The sequence below is a fragment of the Desmodus rotundus genome, chromosome 2 (genome assembly GCF_022682495.2).
Source record: "Desmodus rotundus isolate HL8 chromosome 2, HLdesRot8A.1, whole genome shotgun sequence".
NCBI lineage: Eukaryota > Metazoa > Chordata > Mammalia > Chiroptera > Phyllostomidae > Desmodus > Desmodus rotundus.
The window spans coordinates 32,547,399-32,570,455 of record NC_071388.1 but is presented as its reverse complement, the minus strand read 5'-3'; the positions used below and the strand labels follow the sequence as shown (position 1 = coordinate 32,570,455).

The 23,057-nt window shown below is 37.8% G+C and overlaps 1 protein-coding gene across 2 annotated transcripts; it reads left to right on the top strand.

Annotated features, from left to right (window-relative positions):
• Nucleotides 1-574: 574 nt before the first annotated feature.
• Nucleotides 575-22,886, top strand: EIF5A2 (eukaryotic translation initiation factor 5A2). 2 transcript variants are annotated; one of them, XM_024563491.3, is made up of 6 exons: nt 575-709; nt 1,400-1,599; nt 2,128-2,232; nt 17,217-17,348; nt 17,841-17,932; nt 18,770-22,886. In XM_024563491.3, the coding sequence occupies exons 2-5, from the start codon at nt 1,435-1,437 to the stop codon at nt 17,898-17,900; spliced, it is 462 nt and encodes a 153-aa protein (XP_024419259.1). In that variant the 5' UTR covers nt 575-709; nt 1,400-1,434; the 3' UTR covers nt 17,901-17,932; nt 18,770-22,886. The 2 variants fall into 2 exon arrangements, with proteins under 2 accessions (XP_024419259.1, XP_024419257.1); XM_024563489.3 differs by having other exon boundaries at nt 17,841-22,886.
• Nucleotides 22,887-23,057: the final 171 nt, after the last annotated feature.

Sequence of the window (23,057 nt, the reverse complement as noted above, 5' to 3'; positions counted from 1 at the left end):
GAGGCAGGAGTGAGCTAGACCATTCCACTGCTGCTTTTTAGGATGTTTTGAGTTCCCACCCCAGAGAGCGCTGCTGATTCCCAGCGGGACACTCAGTGGCAATCGCTGCCATAAACTGATCATAGGTGGCTGAGGTTCCAGGAGGAGCCCAAAGAGGGCTGATGTTCAATTCCAAAGTTCCCTCCACAGTCACGTGGAACACTGTTGAATTCGCGGGCCTCTCCAGAGCTGACATCCATCTTGTAACCACAGGCACGCACCTGAGGACCGAGTCCACAGAGCAAGTGATTTGGTTCTTGTTAACTTTGACTGAGACCCCAATGCAACCAACCTAAAAGTCTGAGGCGGCAAGTTTTCTTGCCACCGATTCTGCCCTCACCAATTGGCCTCCAGAAAGTGCTCTTCACGCCGGAAGTGCACTAATCCGCAGCACGTGGGGTTGCCAGGGTGCTCTTCACGTGACTAGGCGGGTCCTGAGGAACCTTGTAGCCAATGGTAGCACGAGAGGGCGGTGCCTGTGACGCGCTGGGCCTATCCCGGAAGTGGGGCTGAGATGGGGGCGGGACAGGGCGGGGAGGCCGGGGTGTGGAAAGTGGCGGCCCCGCCCAGTCTCTTGGAACAGCCCGGCCGCCACCGCTGCCGCCGTCGCCGCAGCTGAGTGGGACCGGCGCCGGTGCGCCGAGGGGAGGCTTGCTTTCTTCGCTGAAAGGTGAGAAGATGGGGAAAAACTGGAAAACTGATAGGGCTGGGACTGGAGCAAGGCAGGGCAGGGAAAGGCGGCCGGAGCCGAGGACTAACGAGCGAAGGAGGAAGGATAGATGAGGGAACGGAGGCGAGCGCGGGACCCATCAGAGCTAAGGCCCGTGTGGGGCCGTGCCGGGCCGGGGATGCCGGCTGGACAGCTGGGCGTCTGAGAGGCCGTGACTACTGCACCGCAGCGCGGGGCCGGAATGCGCGCCAGATGCTCGAGGGCCAGGTGCTTGCCGGCCGGGTCCAGTTATCCCCAGCCTTCGCGGGGGCGTGCGGCCTGGGCTGGAGCCCCGCAGGGGAGATCTGGGCGGCGGCGGAGGGCCGGGTGGTGCGGCGCGGTGCGGGAAGGTCGCCGGCTTCTCCTGCGGTGGGACGACGGGGGCAGGGAATTTGCTGCTCCTTGTACGGGTGAGCACCCAGGGCGGGTATCCTCCACTCCAGCGAACTCCCCTGGGGCTTCCCACCCACCTCCCCATCAGTGTATGGAAAAGTTTGTAGAGGCCGGAGTTAGAAAGTGTCCACTCTTCTTTCGTGGTTATTTTATCAATGCAGAAATAATTGATCTGTGATGCTTGGCATGTAACCTGTCCAAAATGAGATGTTTCCTTACCTGTGTGCCTGTTAAAAAGCAAACAAACTTTTTGCGTAGTTCCCTCGGGAAAGCTACCATCTGCCCAGCCCACCATGGCAGATGAAATTGATTTCACTACTGGAGATGCTGGGGCTTCAAGCACATACCCTATGCAGTGCTCGGCCCTGCGCAAAAACGGCTTCGTGGTGCTCAAAGGACGACCGTGCAAAATAGTAGAGATGTCAACTTCCAAAACTGGAAAGCACGGCCATGCCAAGGTAAGTGCCCTTCCAGCTCTACTTTTGCTTTGAGATTTTAATCATTTGTATTTCATTACAGCACGTGAGATTTCTAAACTTATAACCGTGCAAAAAGCACTTCCAGCACTTCTTTTTCTTCCCACTGTTACTGGTAGATCAGCTGCTACTTTGAATACTGAAAGGTAGAATTTTCTTCTTGGACCCTTATAATGTTTCATTAATTTTCCTGCGTCCTAGTGACTTAGAAGATCTGTTCAGCTTACAGATGAGAAAACCTGTTCTAACATAATTCTAAAATCTAACTTCATGTGCCCTCTTAGACAATTACTAGACTGTGTATGATTTGGTACTGATATGTCATGATATGTTTAGTTCTTCATTGCTTATCAATTCTGTGATCACTACCTTTTTTTAAGGAAAGTAAAATTAGATGACCTTGGAAGGAGAAAGAATCTGTCATAATCAGCCTTGGTATTGTGCTCTTGTGAATGTAATGATTGATGTACTTGGCAAAGTTTAAACAGGTTTCCTGTTCTCCCTTGTTAGGTTCACCTTGTTGGAATTGATATTTTCACGGGCAAAAAATATGAAGATATTTGCCCTTCTACTCACAACATGGATGTTCCAAATATTAAGAGAAATGATTATCAGGTAAGTACTAACTTCCTTTAGAGTGCTGCTTATTTCTTAAAGGTGTAAATATATTCTGTTATTAATTGTGATTTAACAAAAACCAGGAGTAGTTTTGTAGGTTTTTCTAACCAATTATTAGACCATTTATCTTAAAAAATGGAGAATTAGTAACATTTAACAGTTGTATCTTATCTAGGATTATTGCTAATTTACTATTTTAACATTCCTGAATTTTTAAAAAGTTGAAACTTACTGTTCTCAGACTAAGTGACTGCATATTGTGTCTGAATAAGTTTAATTTTTAGTAAAATTACTATTCTCTTTGTTGTAAAATACTTCAAATTTAGAGAACTCCCTCCCAGATGTTTTATTTTTTTTTTACTTATCAGAACTACGATTTTCAGTAAATTATTAGAATTCATGTTCCACCAACCAAGTTTGTGTATTAATGAATGTGACTTAGAATTTGGTATTTCAAATAAGTTGAAATCCTTAAATATAAAGGATAACATATTGGGTTGGCCAGTAAGTCCGTTACATTTTTTCGTACAATGGCTGTAGCAGTGCGTAGTTGTCTTTAACTTGATTCAAACCAATTTTGTTAACTGTATTGTGACAGCTGTCATATCAGCATGCATTAAAAAAAATTTATCAGAATTAGCGAGTTTTTCTGCAACCATTTTAATATTGAAAATGGAAGAAGATACACAACATTTTCAGTTTTATGCTTTATTATTTCAAGAAAGGTAAAAACACAACTGAAATGCAAGAAGAGATTTGTGCGTATGGAGAATGTGCTGTGACTGATTGAACATGTCAAAAGTGATTTGCAAAGTTCCTTCGTACTATTAACATTTTGGCCAAATAATTCTTTGCTGTGGGGTTGTCTCATGCATTGGAAGATATTTAGCAGCACTTCTGGCATCTTCCCATTAGAAGCCAATAGTGGGAGACAGCTGACATTCTCAACATATCCAAATTAATAAAGTTATTGGTAAAAATTAAAAATGTCTTTTATTTTACAGAAAAAACTAAATGGACTTTTTGGCCTACCCAGTACATTATCACTGAATATGGTGAAGAAAATACAAAAACTATGTACTTGTTTTATTTATATTCAGTGACCGTGTTGTGACCTTTTGTTAAATTATAGGTATAAAATTCAAGTTTTAGTTCCAATTATACATTTGGATACTGCATGTTTAATTATAGCATTTTGTTGTTTGGAGTATTGATAGTAACCAAACCATTGACATCATAGGATGTAAGAGCTCAGATTAATCACAACTAAAGTCTTTAATTTCTGTGTTAAGCATACCATATATAGGACTCATTTCTGTTCATTTTACATAGTGAGAAATACAAGTGTGACACTTAGACTTGTTTTATCCAGTTTAAACTGATTTCCTTTATACCTTTTATTGTACTGTGTAATTTTTAAAGACTATTACCATCAATAGCAATTACCCAATGATTTCCTTTTACTCTTTGTCCACATGGAAACATGTTTTTACATGGTTTTAATCTAGTAAGCAGTTTTATATTTTCACTTTCCCACTTGTCATAAGTGTTTTTTCTAGGTTGCTTCAAAGTCTTTGTAGAATTTTGAATTGTCTTAGTATAATAATAGCAAGTATTGTTTGCTTGTTTGTTTGTTTGTTTAGTCAAGTGAGTATGAATTTGGATTTAGTGCTGCTACTTTCTAGCTGGATGACCTTGCATAAATTATGAAATCTCTCTGAGCCTCAGTCTTTCGACAAAAGAGGGATAATGTGATGATTAAATTTAAAAAATATGCCCTATAATTACCTTCTACATAGATATACACCAAAAAGTAGTTCTTTTCTGCTCTCCCTTTTCCTTATGGAAATTTCACTTAATCTTTCCATTATTCTTGAAGCACCTAATTGAGACATGGCCTATAGTAGGTGCTCAATAAACATTTGTTAAATGCATGACTAATTACTCATTGAGGTAAGGCTAGTGCAGCCAACTAAGGCTAAGCATAGAATTTTCTTTTGCCAAAAGAGATTTACATTTTCATCCTTTTTTAAAAAAGATTTTATTTATTTAATTTTAGAGGGAAAGGGAGAAAGAAAACCAGAAACAGCAACATGTGAGAGAAACAGTGATCGGTTGGCTCTCACACTCCCCTAACTGGGGATGTGGCCTGCAACCCAGTCATGTTTCCTGACCGGGAATCCAACTGATGACCCTTTGGTTCACAGGCCGTTGCTCAAAACCCTGAGCCAAACCAGCCCGGGCTCCATTTTTGTCCTTAATACGTGAATGCTTTGATCATTCAATAGTCATTATATTCATTAATGTGCAACATAGAAAGCTTTTGCCTTTGAGTATTTCAGAATGATGGCATCAGTAGTTCAGATAGTTACTACTGTGACCAAATTAGTCAATCATTGATTGGAACTCAATATTTAACATAAAGGAAAGATTTGGTTTGGGTTTTTATTTGCAGGTATAACAGGGCCCAGACTCAGGTGAGGGGAATGAGGAAAGTGAGTTTCTTGCCTAGAGCACAGAATTTTAAATAAAGGTAAGACAGATACAGCGTTTTGCCGTGTATAATGCACATCACATTTTTGTGTGTATTATACACCGGATTATTATACTCATTATTATATCCATGGTATATAATCATGATACCCATGTATAATGAGCATCCTTATTATTCCCTCAAAAATTTGGCGGAAGAGTACATATTATACACAGCAAAATACAGTAATAATGCCAGCCACATAGGAGACTAAGGCAAAAGGAAAAATCCAAATTCTGATGCTTTTTTAAAAAACTTTTGATATTTTGCTCATTGTGGAATTTTTGCATTAATTCTAATTTTTAAAAATACTGTATTAAAATATTTATCTGGTCACTGATGTTTCTTTTGGCACCACCTTCAATTTTGCACCTAAGACAAATACCTCACTTGCCTCACTCTAGTCCCATTTTTTGGTATGTAGCTTGGATAAGAGACTGACTGCAGACTGGATAAGCGAATGACTCAAGCTAGACAAATCCTTGCTTTGGCACTTACTGTGTGACCTGGGTTGGCAAGTTACTTAACCTCTTGCCTTCTTTTCTTTAATTATGAAATGAGGGTAAGAATAATTCCTCATGGTATCCTTGTAAGGTTTAATAAGTTAATACTTAGAACAGTGCCTTGCAGAATAAATACTCAGCGATCACATCCCTTTATTATCTAGTCGCTCTAGAATACTTATTTCTGTTCTTTTGTTAAAAATCAGCTCTGTGAGCCTTTTCAGGTATAGTTATTGTGCTGTGGTGGTCTTCACTCACTTGGATAAGTGCCTTGATTAAATTCCTCCTTCTCTTACTGTTTGGCTACATGTAGTCCTTTGTATTTGCTTTATTTGGTATTTCAAGTGCCAGTTTGGCAGTTGGTGAAAATTAAAAAGTAAATCTTTGTTTAGGAAAAGAAATGCATTAATATTTATAATTTCAACTTTATATATTTTAAAATAAGTTTAGAATGAAAGAAAAATTTTCTCCTGACTTCCATTGCAAGATGTAGTTAGGGTTAGAATTGCTAACTTCCATTAGTCCTCCCCAAAGTAGTTATAGTTGTCTGTAACTACTATAGTTAGTAACTACTATAGTTGGCTCAGTGATGGTGTAAAATTCAAATATATCCAGACACCTTTCGGGATACCCAAGTTTTTAAATATAGAAATGCTTGTTCAGACTCTGACACTCATTTAAATCATGTTTCTTTAGAAAGTGCTCTGTTCCTGTGTACTGCACCATAAATTAAAGGCCTTTTCTGCATTCACTAAAGTTTTATGTCATGTGAGGTCTATTTTTCGGAAATAAATGTAATTATTGTGGACCTTTAGAATTATTGGTGAATTGCCAAAACTATGAATATTAAACCTTAGTATATTCTTCAGCCCTGGCAGGTGTGGCTCAGTGGATTGAGCACCAGCCTGAGAACCGAAAGGTCACCGGTTCGATTCCTGGTTGGGGCACATGCCTTGTGTGAGATTTTAGTAGAAGCACTGAAGTCAGGGAAGGCAAATCCATATGTAGAGTAAGAGTCTAATGCAATGAGCACAAACTGCTGCCTCTTCTGTGATGTTACCAGGTGGCTAGCTGTTCCCCTGGGAAATGGTGCCATATCAGGGAGTCTGTATTGGTTTCTGCTGTGAGGTACTCACTAGTGGCTGTAGTCAGATCAGCTTTGATGAGAGAAAGCCTGTGCCATTGAGCCCACACCACCATGACCATTTTCTTCATAAGCCAATTGAGCGAGTATTGGGAAGACTACAAAAAGAAGCTAAAACACATTTATGGATAGAATCATCTGGACTCAAGGACATGGACAACAGTGTGCTGATTGCTGGGGGGAGGGGGATATACAGGGTCTAATTGGTAATGGAAAAAATATATAATAAAGATTTAAAAAAAGAGAAAATATATCCAGAATATTCCAATCCAGAATAAGACAGACACACACACGTGAAAATTAGGAAAGTATTTGAATATCCATCAAAAGAAAATAATTGAAGATTGAATATATTATTGTACATGCCTAAATGCAGTTTTTTTAAATTAAAAGAGATGAAGTTGATATATTAAAACAAAAACTTGGAAATGTAGTAAAGGGTCAAAATCACAAACTGAGGTCTGCACTCTGACAGTCATTTCCTCTGGAGAGGGAGAGCAGTTTGGGAGACAGCGGATGGAGAGACTTCATTTATCAGGGAGAATGGTTTGCAGTGCTTTCAGAATATTAAAAAATAAAAGCAAGGAAGACATTGGTTAAGAAACTACTTGTTCTACTTCTGGCATTCATCAGTTGAAATCTCTCTTGGTTTCCTCTTCTGGAGGATGAAAATAGTAATAATATCGATTTCTTAGGATTGGTGTGAGGATGGCTTAGTATGTACGTGTTTAGAATTGTGCCCAGCACACATCAAGTATTGTTTTTTCTTTTTTTTTTAAGAGAGAAAAGGGGGTGGCAGGGAAGAAACATCGATTTGTTGTTCCTGTTGTTTATGCATTCATTGGTTGATTCTTGTACATGCACTGACCAGGGAAAACAACCTTGGCTGTCAGGGACGGGGCTCTAACCAGCTGAGCACCCACCCAGAGCCACATTTTTTCTTTACTGCCATTGCCCATCTGTAAAATAGGGTGTGAACCTAGCCAGGGATGGTATGAAGACCCATCCTGTAACAGAAGTAAAAGGACCTTGCAAACAGAACAGTAATAATCCAATAGGGGGTATTAGTAAATGCTCAAGTCCAGGGCCCTGGGTTTTCAAAGAACATCATTGGCCCCAAGATAGGAGGGAGAGAAGATCCTGCTCACTCACTGGCTAGGACTGCTGTGGATTAGAAGAGGGTAGAAAGCAGATGGAAAAAGAAAAAAGAATCATCTTGTTCACCTAATTATCTGCCTTTTCTGTAGCAGATCCCCTTTGGTAAGCATTCATATTGGCACATTCTCTATGTGAAGAAGTCTTTCCACCTACCCCTTCCCCAGACATTATTGTTACCAATTTTCCTATCTTGCTCTTTCAGTGTCCTTGACCTTCCATCTAAACTCTTAGGCATTGCCTATAATCAGTGTAAATCCAAACCTCTGGTTCGCTCATCTTTCATGTCGAGTGCATGAAGCTCTCACCCCTACTGCCTTCCATGGTCATCTCTGAATAGTTTCATCAGATCATTCATAACCATCTGGAAACCATTCAGAATTATTTCTTCTACAGTTAGCAGGTCATAGGGGAACTCCCCATAAAGCCATTGGTATAAATTGAGGGAGAACTTGTTGATGTAGCAGAAGAAGGTGCTTTCTCAGTCTAAGCTACTTCTTTTACAATTTGTTTGTGCCTTTAGGACCTGCTCAAGTTGATCTCATGTATGCTACTTCTACCTGATAGTGGAATGCTGCTGTGCATACCCAACTTCATGGCTTGGTGGGTCAGATAACGCTCTAGTTGATGACAGTGTTATTTACTTAGGTTTTTTTTTTTTAATTATGTTTCATTGATTATGCTATTACAGTTGTTCTGATTTTTCCCTCTTTGCCCCCCTTCCACCCAGCACTCCCCATTCCCTCAGGCAATCCTCCCACCATTGCTCATGTCCTTCTTTGGGTACTCCATATCCTATACTATGCTGTATTGTATATCCCCATGGCTATTCTGTAACTACCTATTTGTACTTCTTAATCCCTGCACCTCTTCACCATTCTCCCACACCCCCTCCCATCTGGCAACCATCAACACGCTCTCTGTATCCATGATTCTGTCTCTGTTCTTCTTTGCTTAGTTTGCTTTTTATATATTCAATTGTTGATAGATCTGTATTTTCTGCCATTTTATTGTTCATAGTTTGGATCTTTTTCTTAAATATCCCTTTAACATTTCATATAATAATAGTTTGGTGATGATGAACTCCTTTAGTTTTTTCTTGTCTGGGTAGCTCTTTATCTGCCCTTGGATTCTAAGTGATATCTCTGCTAGGTAGAGATACAATCTTGGCTGTAGGGCCCTGGTTTTCATGACTTTGAATATTTCTTTCCATTCCCTTCTAGCCTAAAAAGTTTCTTTTGAGAAATTAGCTGACAGTCTTATGGGAAATCCCCTATAGGTAACTAACTTCTTTTCTCTTGCTGCTTGTAATATTCTCTCTTTATCCTTAACCTCTGGCATTTTAATTATGATGTGTCTTGGACTCTACATCCATTTGTTTGGGACTCTCTGTGATTCCTGGACTTACACGTCTATTTTCTTCACCAAATTAGGGAAATTTTCTTTCATTATTTTTTCAAATAGATTTCCAGTTTCTTGTTCTTCTCTTTCTCTTTCTGGCACCCCTATGATGCAAATGTTGGACCTCTTGAAGTTGTCCCAGAGGCTGCTTATACTATCCTCATTTTGTTGCATTCTTTTTTCTTCTTCTTCTGATTGGTTATTTTTGCTTCTTTATGTTCCATATCATTGATTTGATTCTCAGCTGCATCCCCTCTATTGTTGTTTTCCTATAAATTGTTCTTTATTTCAATTAGTGTATCCTTTGTTTCTAACTAGATCTTTTGTATGCTGTGAGGTCCTCACTAAGTTCCTCAAGCATCCTGACAGCTAGTGTTTTGAACTCTGCATCTGATAGATTGCTTATCTCCATTTTGTTTAGCCCTTTTTCTGTAGTTTTGATCTGATCTTTCATTTGGGCCATGTTTCTTTGACTCATCATTTTTAGCTGCCTCCCTGTGTTTGTTTCTATGTATTAGGTAGAACTGTTTTGACTCCTTGTCTTGGCAGTGTCACCTAATGTAGCAGGTGTCCTGTAGGGTCCAGTGGCACAGCCTCCCCTATTACCCAAGCTGGGTACAAAAGGTGCATCCTTTGTGTGGGCTGAATACACCCTTCTCTTGTAGTTGAGTCTTGATTGCTGTTGGCAGATAAAGGAGAGGGATTTACCCAGGCTGCTCAGCTGCAAGGATTGGCTCTGACCACTTACCACCAAACTCCACCCCCCATGGAGGATCAGCTGTGAAGGATCAGAGTGATGGTGCTCTGTTGTGTTCTATAGCTGTCCACTGGGTGCACAGGCCCTGGGGTTTCCTGGGTGGTACAGGCCAAGGTCAGCCCCCACCTATGTTTTTGACCAGGGTCACCCTGCCTGAGCTATAAAGCAATCTGAGACGGCTGCTACTTGTGCTGGGCTTGGAGATTCCCAGACAAAGCCAAGCTGTGAATCTAGGCTGGCTGCTGCTAGTGCTGGTCCTGGGGCTCACTGAGGCCAACTGTTTGTTTGTTTGATAGGATTTAGAAAGTTGTGAAGCATGAGGCAAGACCAGCCATTCATATGGAAAAGCAGTTTGGGTGGTCCCATAAGTTGGGTGGGACAGAGTTTCTAGGGACCTCCAAGAAGGGCCAAACAGTGTTAGCCAGGTTGATGGGAGTCTCAGATATGGCACTAGCTTGCTGGCTCTGAGGGGTTAGGGTTTAGAAAAGGGACAATGGCCTCTGATGCCAAACACTCCAGTTTCTCCCTGTATACTACTGGTGCCTTTTCATGCTGCTACCCTAGTGCTGGACCTTAGAAGGAGTGAGTTTGTATAGGTAAGTCCATGTGTGGGTTCTTTAAGAGGAAATTCTTGAGGCTTTAGCAGCTTCTTCCACAGACTCAATCCTGGCTGATTTTTGCAACCAGAAGTTGTGGGAACTTACCTCCCTGGCCCTGGAACCCTGGGTCAGAGGCCTGCTGTGGGACTGGAACTCCTTGCTCCTGAGATACCCCAGTTTTTATCCAACGTACATAGATAAGGGACCAGACTGTTCCTCCTACCAGTCTGTATGGATGTGGTTTCTTTAATTCTGTAGTTGTCAGACTTCCATTCAACTTGATTTCTGAGTGTTCTGAGTGATGGTGGTTCTATATTTTAGTTGTAATTTTGATGTGGTTGTGCAAAGAGGTGAGCCATGTCTGCCTACACTGCCATCTTGACCAGAAGTCACTTAGGTTTTATAATAACATTGATCAAGCATTAAGTCTCTACCAGGGAACAGCAGCTCTAAGGAAGTAGCTTGAGAGGCTGGGGAAAGAGGAAGAGGAATAAATAGAAGGAGGCCTTACAAGTCTGGTTGTTAGAAATAGATTGAGAAGCATAATTAAACTCAGAAATAAGGGCTAAGAAGGCACCTGTAGTGATGATATGCCTTCTCCAGCCATCTGTTGTATACCAATAATACAAATACAGGCAAAAATAGTTTCTCGGTAATTCCCCCTTTCAGTGTTCTTATTCTGACCATATCATGGAAAGAATCTAGTCATTAATTCTCCCCACATTCTTCCTTTTGGCTCAAGCTTTGCTTCTTCAGCTCCTTGTGCTTTCATCCATTTAGTGGTTAAAGTGTTCTTTCTAAAATTCTAATATGCCATAATATTTTTCTTTTTTACCTTTTATTGTGGAAATTTTCAAAATAAAATGACCTCCATCTACCCATCATCCAGCTTCAACAATTATCAACATGTAGCCAGTCTGTTTCATTGTACCCCACCACCTATGGTTTCTTCCTTTACCCTCTTGATTATTTTTAAAGCTAATACAAGATATCATATCATTTATGATTTCATCTGAAAGTATTTTGTTATACATTTCTAAGGTATAAGAACTGAAAAAAACAGAACACTATGGCACTTAAAAATTAATAATTCCTTAATATCTTCAAATATCCAGTCAGTATCTACATTTCCTAATTGTATTTTTTTCCTTTTATGGATGTGATGGTTATTGTTTTTGCATTACAGCTTGTCTAAATCGGGATCCAAATAAGCTCCATGTACTGAAATTGGTTGGTGTATCTCTGAAATCTATTTTAATGTATAGGTTCCCTTCTCTCATGCACTGTAGTTCTCTCTCTTCCTTCCCCTTTTCCCCTTCAATTTTTTGATGAAGAAACTACATAATTTGTTCTGTAGATTTCCCCACACTCTGTATCTTGCTAATTGTATTTCCTTGTTGTTTAACATATTCCTGTGTCCCATGTATTTCTTGAAAATTGATAATTAGATGTAGAGGCTTAATCAGATTCAGCTTAGATTTTTGTTTTCTTCCTCTTCTTTCTTTAATACAAACGACTTCATAGGTGATGTTGTATGCAACCATCAGGTAAATAAGTCTGACCGTCTCCCTTTTTGTGATGTTATTAGATATATGGTAATTGTCTCAACCTATTAATTTATTAGAGGAGAAGAAACTTGTCATTTCTTCATTTTTTTTAGCCATAACACTTCTATAAAGAAAAAATTCCCTTCATCACATTTTTTGTTTCTTTACGCTATGGTACAATATATAATAGGAAAGGCAGTATAAATGCTTGGTTCCTTTTCTTTAATTACCAGTTTTCAAATGGAGTTGGTTCCCTAGGATTTACTGATGGTGAACCATCAAATGTTTTTTTCACTATAAACTTTAAACATATTTATATTTCAATTCATTGTAGTTGTTATCAGTACTCAAATTGGCCTGTTTTTGGCCAGGGCGAGACCCTTTAATATGGGCCTAGTGGTCTTCAATAGCACCATGCTTTCTAGTGTAACAGCTGGGTCCAGGTTCATCTTGTATACTTCCTCCTCTGGACTTGAAATTATTCATTTTTCAAAGAACCTTGTGCAGAGAAATAGCACCTGTGGGAGAAACAGCAACATACATTGGATTCTTTTAATAGGAAATAATACTACTAGTATTTTGGTGCCAATATCTTGGGGATATACTATCGTTTCATTTCTTAGTCAGCAGCTTGATACACTACTGTATGCCTAACACCTCTATTACAAGTTTTCTGACGCTGCCCTCTCCCATGTCTCTGCTTGCTAGTAACTAATGATTACATGCTCTCTTTACCCCCCAAAATTGTTCAGAACATCTTAAATTTGTCAAATAAGTAGATTTCTGTAAAGGTGAAGGATCAGAAGAAAATATTTAGAATTGACTAATAACTATCTTCTCACCATCCTTCCTTCCAACTCTATAGAGTCAGAGAGGGCTTTGAGAGAAGATGGAAAAAAAATCGCACAAAAATGCTTAAAACTCAACAATGCCAGCAATAACTTTTTGGGGGATTACAAATTTAAAAAGGAAAATTGTACCTTTAGAGTGGAAAAATCTGGCAGATATTCCCTTAGCCAAGTGATCAAGTTAATTTCATTAATAACAGGACAAATTGACATCATTTGCCTTCTGATATGATACTCTGTATATCACTTATGTAGTATTACTACCAAAAATGTATTATCTGAATCATGAGGAAATAATTAGTCAAACCCGAAATGAGGAACATTCTGTAATGCAGTGAATCTGTACTCTTCAAAAATGTCCGTGTCAGAAAAGACAAGGGGGAGGAACTGTCCGATAGAAAAGAAACCGAGCTGATTCGACAGCCAGGTAAGTGCAGGGTACAGGCCTGGAGTTGGGAGGACAAGGTTGCTATCAAAGACAATATTGGGACAATTGGAAAATTTGAATATGGACTCAATATTGAATAATATTTTAGCGGTGTTGAATTTCCTGATTTTGAAAACTAAACTGGTTATATAAGAGTATGTCCTTGTTCTTAGGAGAAATACAGTGAAGTATTTATTGCTAGAGAATCATGTGTGAAACTTACTCTTAAATGGTTCAGTAAAAATAAGAAAAGAATAAGAATGTATGGTATTTACTTTATATATTCCATATATACAGAAAGAGAAAAGTGAACAATGAATGAATGGATGAATCTAGGTAAAAGACGTGGTTTTCTTGCATTATTTTTGTAACTTTTCTGTATATCTAAAATTTTAAAATAATTTCTTTAAGATCAAATAATTTATTTTCATTATTTAATTTTATTTTTCTATAGCTTAGTTTTATTTTTAAAAAATTTAATTGTATTTCATAAATCAAGTTATTTTAATAAGTATTTAATTATAAATACAATTTACAAGATGTTTTACAATGTTTATATATTTTTATACTTGAAATGCTTTTTATTTTATTCCACAGTTTATTTTATGAATTCTTGACTCAAAAAATAAAGTGCCGCCATTACATAAATAAATATCAAAATACCAATACTATTATTAGGCTTCTATGTTTCAGTCATTAATGGCAGTGAGAACCTTTAACTCTTGAAATAGACAAGTTCCACTTCAGGGAATTACTGAAAGAGCCGAAATCAAAAAGATCTGCCTTGTAATGTAAGCCTGTAGTTAATTGTTTAAAAATTATATTTCTCCCTGGCTGATACAGCTCAGTGAACCGCAAACCAAAGGGTCACCGGTTCAATTCCTAGTCAGGACACATGCCTGGGTTGCAGGCCAGGTCCCCAGTGGGGGCCATGTGAGAGGCAACCACACATTGATGTTTCTCTTCCTCTCTTTCTCCCTCCTTTCCCCTCTCTCTAAAAAGAAATAAATAAAAGAAAAAACAAGAAAATATCTTTTTTTTAATTTAAATATATTTATTGATTATGCTATTACAGTTGTCCCATTTCCCCCCCCCACTCCACTCCATCCTGCCCACCCCCCTCCCTCCCACATTCCCCCCCCCATAGTTCATGTCCATGGGTCATACTTATAAGTTCTTTGGCTTCTACATTTCCTACACTATTTTTACCCTCCCCCTGTCTTTTTTCCACCTATCATCTATGCTACTTATTCTCTGTACCCCCTTATTCTCTTTACCCCCCTCTCCCCCTCCTACTCCCTTATTGACAACCCTCATGTTCTAGTTGTTTGCCTAGTTTGCTCTCGTTTTTGTTTTATGTGTGGCCGTTAATAACTGTGAGTTTGCTGTCATTTTTACTGTTCCTATTTTTGATCTTCTTTTTCGTAGGTAACTCCCTTTAACATTTCATATAATAAGGGCTTGGTGATGATGAGCTTCTTTAACTTGACCTTATCTGAGAAGCACTTTATCTTCCCTTCCATTCTAAATGATAGCTTTGCTGGATACAGTAATCTTGGATGTAGGTCCTTGCGTTTAATCTTGGGTAATGTAATTATGATGTGCCTTGTTGTGTTCCTCCTTGGGTCCAGCTTCTTTGGGACTCTCTGAGCTTCCTGGACTTCCCGGAAGTCTATTTCCTTTGCCAGATCGGGGAAGTTCTCCATTATTTGTTCAAATAAGTTTTCAATTTTTTGTTCTTCCTCTTCTCCTTCTGGCACCCCTGTAATTCGGATGTTGGAACGTTTCAAGGTGTCCTGGAGGTTCCTAAACCTCTCCTCATTTTTCCAAGTTCTTGTTTCTTCATTCTTTTCTGGTTGGATGTTTGTTTCTTCCTTCTGGTCCATACCATTGATTTGAGTCCCAGTTTCCTTCTCATCACTATTGGTTCCCTGTACATTTTCCTTTGTTTCTCTTAGCATAGGCTTCATTTTTTTATCTGTTTTTTGAACAGATTCAACCAAGTCTTTGAGCATATTGATAACCAGTGCTTTGAACTGTGCATCCGATAGGTTGGCTATCTCTTCGTCGCTTAGTTGTATTTTTTCTGGAGCTTTGAAGTGTTCTGTCACTTGGGCCTTTTTTTTTTTTTTTTGTCTTGGTGGGTCTGTTACTTTAAGGGGCGGAGCCTTAGGTGTTCACCAGGGCGGGGTAATGCTGGTGGCTGCGCTGTGACGCTGTATGTGGGGGAGGGGCCGAGTGGGAGCAATGGCGCCCGCCTCACTGTCCTCCGGATTTCAATCTTTCACTCCGCTACCCACAATCAAACTGGGCCACTCTGGTGCTGGTTCCCGAGTAAGTGGGCCTGTGCACACTCTAGGCCCCTGTGGGTCTCTCCAACGACCTCTCCTGTGAGGCTGGGAGTCTCTCCTGCTGCCGCCCCAACCCTCAGGGGCGCTTTCAATCAGAAGTTTGAGGCTTTATTTCCCCGGAGCTGGAGCCTGGGTTGCACGGTCTGCTTCGCTGCCCACCGTTCATCAGGTTTATCTGTGGGTGGATGTGGTGCCGCAGGGTGCTACCCGCCACTCTGCCTGCCCCACTCTCCGCCACTCTGAGTCCGGCCCTCTGGGTTTATCTGTGCAAACGTGGGGCCGCAGGGTTTGCTAGTGTTCAGACTCTGCCTGCGCCATTTGTCCCACACTTCGCCAGTCTCAGTCCCGCCACAGCCACGCGAGTCCTCTCCACCACGGTGCCCGTCTCCGCCCCTCCTACCAGTCTGGATGTGTTTATTTTCTATTTCCTTGGTGTCGGTCCCCCTTGCTGTTCAATTCTCTGTCAGTTCTGGTTGTGTGAGGAGGCCTAGTGTGTACCTACGCCGCCATCTTGGTTCCCCCCCAATTGTTCGAAAATATCTTTTTAAAAAATTATATTTCTATCTTAACCTCCTTACTCCCCACTTCTCTATTAATCACCTCACAAATATTTGAGGACATAAAGATTAATTAAGAAAGTGTTTGTGGTTGCTTTGTAAGGTGTCTTATGTTTGTTTGTTTCTGAGATTTTAGACATGTGCAAAACTGAAATCTCCTGTGGTAGTTGGAGTTAGTGTGGAAACCCATAGCCGGATTTGGTAGTGCCAAAAAGGAGAAGTTTGAAACTCTACCCCTACAGTACGCCTGTGTTATATTACAGTCGTTACTGGAATATAACAGTAGGGTCCGGGGCCATGTCTTTGACTCCTTTTGTGTATGTCAGTGCTAACATCTGGTTTGCAACTGATTGTTTTCTATGAAACCTGGTAGAGTTCTAGGACACTGACAGTATACATGCTCTTAGAATAATGTACGCAGCCTGCCTATTCCCTCAGGCCCGTGGTAAAAGAAACTCAGTTATGTTAAAACTGTGTCTTCTTGCAAGTTAGGTTGATGACTGGGTATGTTTCATTTTGTCATAGACCCCCTCATGTTTGACTTTTTTTTTAAAAAACCTGGTGGTGGTAGCAGTGAGTTACACCACGAGATTCTGGAGCAGTGAGTTGGAAACTAAAATTTTTCTACTTTACTTTGTTCAGAATTAAACTAAAAAAACATTGTTTGTAATCATGAAAAACTAAAGATAACCTTTATGCCCAGTAATAGGAAAATGGTTAAATCAGTTACAGTATATGTATGTAATTGTGAGGTGGCGAAAGAGACTGAGGTAAGTCCATATTTTCCAGTTTGAAAAGAGTTCTAAGACATGATATCAAGTGAAAACAACTTGCTGAAAAATACTTACTTATGGTTCTTTAAATACTCATATTTATATTGTGTACATAAATGTAAGTGCTCAGGATACATGATAAAGAACCCTAAACTGTTTGATAATGTAGAGACGTGGGGGCAGGAGGAGAGCAGGGAGAAATGAACTTGTTAGTCTATACATATTGTATAGTTTTGTATGTCTTCCATTTTTAAAGCACCAAAACATATCTAAATGTATTACTGTGTACTTACACTAATTAATGTGGTTTGCAACTTAACTATGTAAATATTACAAAGGAGTGGATGTAATCTAATCAGTGCAAATGATATAATTCCTTTAAATAGCTGATATGCATTCAGGATGGTTACCTTTCCCTGCTGACAGAAACTGGTGAAGTTCGTGAGGATCTTAAGCTGCCAGAAGGTGAACTAGGCAAAGAAATAGAAGGAAAATACAATGCAGGTGAAGATGTACAGGTAAAGACCTATGGGGAGACTATTTTTTAAAATCATTTTATAAAAATTTGGTCTCAACTAGTTTGCATGAAATACTTACATGAAAGGTAGCTTTTAAATATTGCTGAAATGTTGACCCATTATCAAAGAAAGTATCAAAGTTAAATTTTTTCCTACATAGATACTGTCAGCCTCAAATTTGCCCTAGAGATGAACATTTGAGCGGTTTTTGAGTGTGAGAAGGAATGCTGTGGAAATACATAGCATCTACTAAGCACTGAAACATGCATAGCTCTTGTTGTCCCCGTTCCCTGGAAGTTATCTTAAAAACCACAATGTGAGACATTTTGCTTTAGGAAACTATTAAGAAAGTAAATTATTTGGTCTTGGAATGCCTCTTTCCAAAGTTAATATGTATAAAATATTCACAAATATACAGTATATCACGAATTAAATATATCTTATGTGTGTGTTGCCTTCTGAATAACTTGTGCCTGCATTTTCCCCCGGTAGGTGTCTGTCATGTGTGCAATGAGTGAAGAATATGCTGTAGCCATAAAGCCCTGCAAATAGACGGCAACATCGGGCGTGAGCAAACTGTCTAGGTCTGTGTCAACTGCAGATCTCAAGGGTGGTTCTAAGTTGTCACCAAAGCTATGGCCTTCATAAGCAACCTCATTTATCTTTTCATTGTGTTGAAATTGTGCTGACAATTGGTAACTTAAAAAAATAATCAAGGTATATAATTCTTTTTTTTAAATTAGTTTGTAGGTATTTTTCCTGTAACATTCCTGTGGTTTTTCAGTATGTGAGTCCAAGAAACAGACAAGGTAGTTTCAACACATGTGATTTGTCTAAGCAAATCATTCCTGAATTTTAGTTAAATGATAAATAAACCAGGGTTTTCAATCAAACAATGTAGCATCTAGTGGTATTAAAGTACCACACTTAAGTTGGATTGCTCTGCATTAATTTCAGATCTAATATCACAGAGTAAGTAGATTATGCATTGGAACTGTCACAGTTTCAGCCTATGTGTGGCAAGCACAAATTCTTAAACAAAAATCATGTTATCAAAAAGTGTCGGTTATCTTAGTAGCCATGTGCAGCACCCTGTATTACCTCAGTCTTACTGTTCTTTGCCAAATTGTTGGCCAACTTAATAAAACCTTATATATGGTGATTTTCATACTTGCTTATGGTTGACAGGCATCAAACTGTTGGGTAACTGTTAGCAGGTCATTGTGAAGAAGGTACAAGGGACAGTGGCAAAATGAGTTGGTTAAAGCTATAGGTTTTTATTGGAAGCCTTTGTAATCAGCATAAAAATAGAAAAGTTTTGAGATGTACTTTTGCTTATAACTTTCATATTTTTCTCCCTCTCTCCCTCCCTCCCTCTTTCCCTCTCTCCCCCTCCTCTTTGTCTCTCTGTATATTTAAAGGAGTGACCTGCTTTATAGGATACTATGCACTGCTTTTTATCAATTATGTTTATAAATTATGTTGATAAGTGTTATTTATAGTAGTCATTCCTTTCCAACCATTTGTAAGTAGACTTTTTTGACATCAAAATATTTATTTGTCAGACAAAAACTGGACATTCTTACTTCAAATTGATTTGGAACATTTGTTAAACTTATGTACATTTTTTCTAAAGTGAAATGAAAGTGAATTATGGAAGAAAATGTACTTTATGTGATAATCATTAATTTAAGAAGTACATATACGTATTTTTTTTTCTGATTGTCATGTATAATTCAGTAACTCCTATGAAATATAACTAGGAAAGATTTCTATAAATCTGAATTATTTTTAAAAGTGTTTTTTGTGACTTTGCTACATTTTTCTTTAGTCGTTTGGGTCATATATACCTTATTTCCAGAATTCTAAACATTGCCATAGGGTTTGTGAGGACCTTTGACTCAATAACAATGATTATATCAGAGTGAAACTTAGAAAAAAGTTACTATTTGAGCAATACCTTCATTCTCCAAGACTGATTATGAGACCTCTCCCATCATGCCTTGAGTTGTACAAGGCCTTTATTACTATCATCTAGAAGAAACTATATGTGATGTTGCAACTAATCTAATCAGTGATTAGAAACAGCATTAGAAACAGATGATCCTAAAGTTTTAGTTACTTAATTTGCCCATACTTTTAAATCTTATGTTAGCCTCAGCAAATCTATTTGGAGAAGAAGCAAGGTCCTTTAAGAAAATATAAAGAGAATTCTAAAGCACAAGGAATATTGAGGTTGTAGTTAAATCATTTTAGTGTAACATTTAGCTTTTGCCCATCTAAAGCACAATTAGGAATTAGGCTAAATTCTTTCCAGTATTCCATTAATCTTCCAGTTTTTTAATACTTTATAATGTGCATCTCACTTGCTACTGGTTGACATAATTATCCACAGGAATTCTAGAAAGTTATCAATCTGTGCTGCTTGCTGGTCATGTGTATGATCCCAGTTAACCATACTAGTGTTCTGATTTATTATTAAATCTGTATCAGCATGCCCTTGTTATTCCTAACTTAACAAACTTCACATAAATATATTTTCAATTGAGAATTAAGTGTATGTAAATTATAATAATGCATCTCTTATCTTCATACCTTGAAAGGCAAAAGCTATTTATGCATAAATATTTCATTTTATTACTATAAAAATTATAAATACTTGTTCTGACATATAAGTATAGATTTTAAAGATATGGGACTGTTTGTGTATTTTTGCATAAGTCAGTACACTTCTCTAGAACAAAATATTTCATTTAGTAAAGCTTTATAAACTGTATTAAAAAGAAGCAGGGAAACATTTTCTAACATAAAACAGAAGTGACTTCATCCTTTTTTGACATCAGAAATGTTAAAAGTTGATTCCTAGTATTATACATTTTTGGAGCAAATGGTAAATATCACAACTTACCAGGTGTAGAATGTGGAGACTGTCCTGTTGATAGATTGATTACACAGTGATACACCATTTTTGTCTGCAGGCATTTCACCAATTTATTTACAACAGCGATTTTCAACCTTTTATCATCTCATGGCACACACAAGCTTATTACTAAAATTGTGTGACACACCAAAAAAAGTTTTTTTGCCATTCGACAAAAAAATAGGTATAATTTTGATTCATTCATACCAGACAGCTCTTGTTGTGTTGGCTATTGTCATTCTTTTTATTTGACAATATAAGGGAAGAGAGGTCTGTTCCCCTGACTAAATAGTCAAGTATTGCATGTTTTCAAAATTCTTGCGGCACACCAGTGTACCTGCCATGGCACACCAGTTGAAAATCACTGATATACAATATTATATAACAAGTGGAATATGTGTTTCTATCTAGAACATTTTATTTCTGCTTTGAAGACTTTTGTTATTCCCTATTTGCTACAAGTCGTTGTAGCAAATAGATCAAGCCGTTCGTTGTTACTTTGATTTAGCATTTGCATCATAAGCATAATTATGATGTTTCTTTTATGCTCCCTTCCAAGGGCTGTCAGTCAGCTGAAATTGATAAGAACCAAGCTCTTGAATCCACTTCCATTGATGATATAAAATTCTGTACCAGTGACTTATAACAATTACCAAAACTCTCCTGCAGCCAGAACATGATAATCCTTAATAGGAGTTGCTACAAGAAAACGTTTAGTCTATACAATTTTGGGACACAGTTCTTCATTATAGCACAATGTGTGTGCATGTGCACCACAGCTGTGTATGTTTGTTCTTTTTACACAGTCCTTCCAACTCTTAAAAGTACTGTAGTCTGGTAGTGCCTCAAATGTTGGTAAATTTGTTTTAATTTATAACTTTTCCAGAATTTGTTTTTGTACTTTAAAGTTTCTCAATTAGATTATTTCTAGTTGAGCTGTAATTTGAATGCATTGTTCTCAGGGCTGTTTGTGCTAAGAGTTGAAGTCTTATTATTTTAAAGCTAACTGCCTAAAAGTATATTGCAGAATTTTCCCAAATTGTAATACATACAAATAAAAAATCCTTAATATCAAAATTCTTAAACTATATATAGTAAGTATTCAAAAAAATGGGAACGTTAGTGACATCTATACTGGAAATTTGCCATATTTTTTTCATTTTAGAATAGAATTTGGTAGTCTTACCTTAGAACCCTATTCTTAATGATATATCTGAAAGCATTTCTTTAGCCTGGACCCCAAAGATAGTTTCAGAGCCAGACATTGATGTATGGGTTCTCAAACATATTTAGGGACAAAACATATTAGGGACAACAGATTGAAATTCATAAAGCTCTTTTTAGGTACATTAAAATGTTTACATATTAAGTTCTATAATATGAAATAGGAACAGATTTACTATGAGTAAATATGGCCCCTAAGAAGGGTAAGAGCAAACTGTAGGCATATTTCCATAAATATATATTAAACTGATCGATGGTTTAAAATATTCTAATATCATTTAGGCATACTCATTCACAGTTTTCAAGCCTTTTTTCTCCTACCATTCAGACAAGTAGTAAAAAAGAAAAAGTTGTGGAAAATCTTAAAACTGAGAAAATTCAATTTGTTAACTTTATTAAATTTTTTTCTCTGAATTGGGTATATGGCATCATTATTTGATTTTAGCAGGGAACATTTGGGTTCAGCTTACGGAACACAGATGTTCTGTGGGAAGGAACATGGCTTGAAGTCACTATATAATTCAATGTTTTTCCATTAATAAATATCTGAACATCAATTTAACCACCAAGGAAGTCAAGTGCCTGAAAAGTGCTGTGTACGTCACGTCTAGTTAGCACATTATCCTTCTGTGAAAGATGCATCTTACAGCAATGCATATCAGGCTTTTACCTGCTAGAAACATGCTTATTGCCAGACTTGACCATCCACCACTATCCCTCCCTCCTGAGAACAGGTCGAAACCTATTTTACAATTGAAAGAGAGGTTCTTTTATTTATATGAAGTCCCTAAAACTGTTTCTTTGTATTGGTAGACTTAGGTTGATCTTAGTTCACGGTTGCACTTTTTAAAAACTCTGGACACTATGTTCAGTGATGATGATATAGTTTGTCATAAGTCATAGTTGTGATCTTTCTTGAGAAGAATCCTGTATTATGGTTAATATCTACTATAAGCACTCATGCTTGTTACAAAGTGTAATGCAAATTACTAGTTCTACACTAGTATAATGAAAATGACTAGTTCTATACTATTATGTGCTTTTGTCATCCTCTCCAAAATAAAATAGTTAAAATAGTATTATCTAATCCAATGGCACTTTATTAGTAATGCATTTTATTTGTGTTAGGTGTAGGAGAACTCTTGCTTTTATTTGCAGAGACTCATGTTTTAGCTAAAATTTTAAAATTATAAGAAATGTAGTATGGGTATTATAATTGTGCATTTTACATTTCAAAAATGGGTAAAATTCAAATGTTAAGTCTTTGGCTATACTAAAATGTTGAAATTCTTTGAAATGTAGATGGTAAACTTATCAATTATAACTTTTTGTTACATTAAAATATACTTGTCTGTTAACTTCATCGGTTATATTAAATAAAAATAAATTTAACAGCTTGCAGTATTCTTGTATATATACATTTCTAAAAAATTTCATACTAGAAAACTGTATGAATTAATATGTATACCATTGTTAAAAGAAAGTCTAACTTTTGTATTTAATGTGTCTTTGTATTCTAGGTCCTTTCTAGAGAGTGTCCTAGCTTTATGGCCTGGAATATTAAT

What these genes read in the sequence shown, in the direction of transcription:
- EIF5A2 (XM_024563491.3), top strand. Translation starts at nt 1,435, where the DNA reads ATGGCAGATGAAATTGATTTCACTACTGGAGATGCTGGGGCTTCAAGC. An exon ending in TTAAGAGAAATGATTATCAG is followed by an intron (nt 2,233 to 17,216) that starts GTAAGTACTAAC and finishes TCCTTTAAATAG; the next exon opens with CTGATATGCATTCAGGATGG. An exon ending in ATGCAGGTGAAGATGTACAG is followed by an intron (nt 17,349 to 17,840) that starts GTAAAGACCTAT and finishes TTCCCCCGGTAG; the next exon opens with GTGTCTGTCATGTGTGCAAT.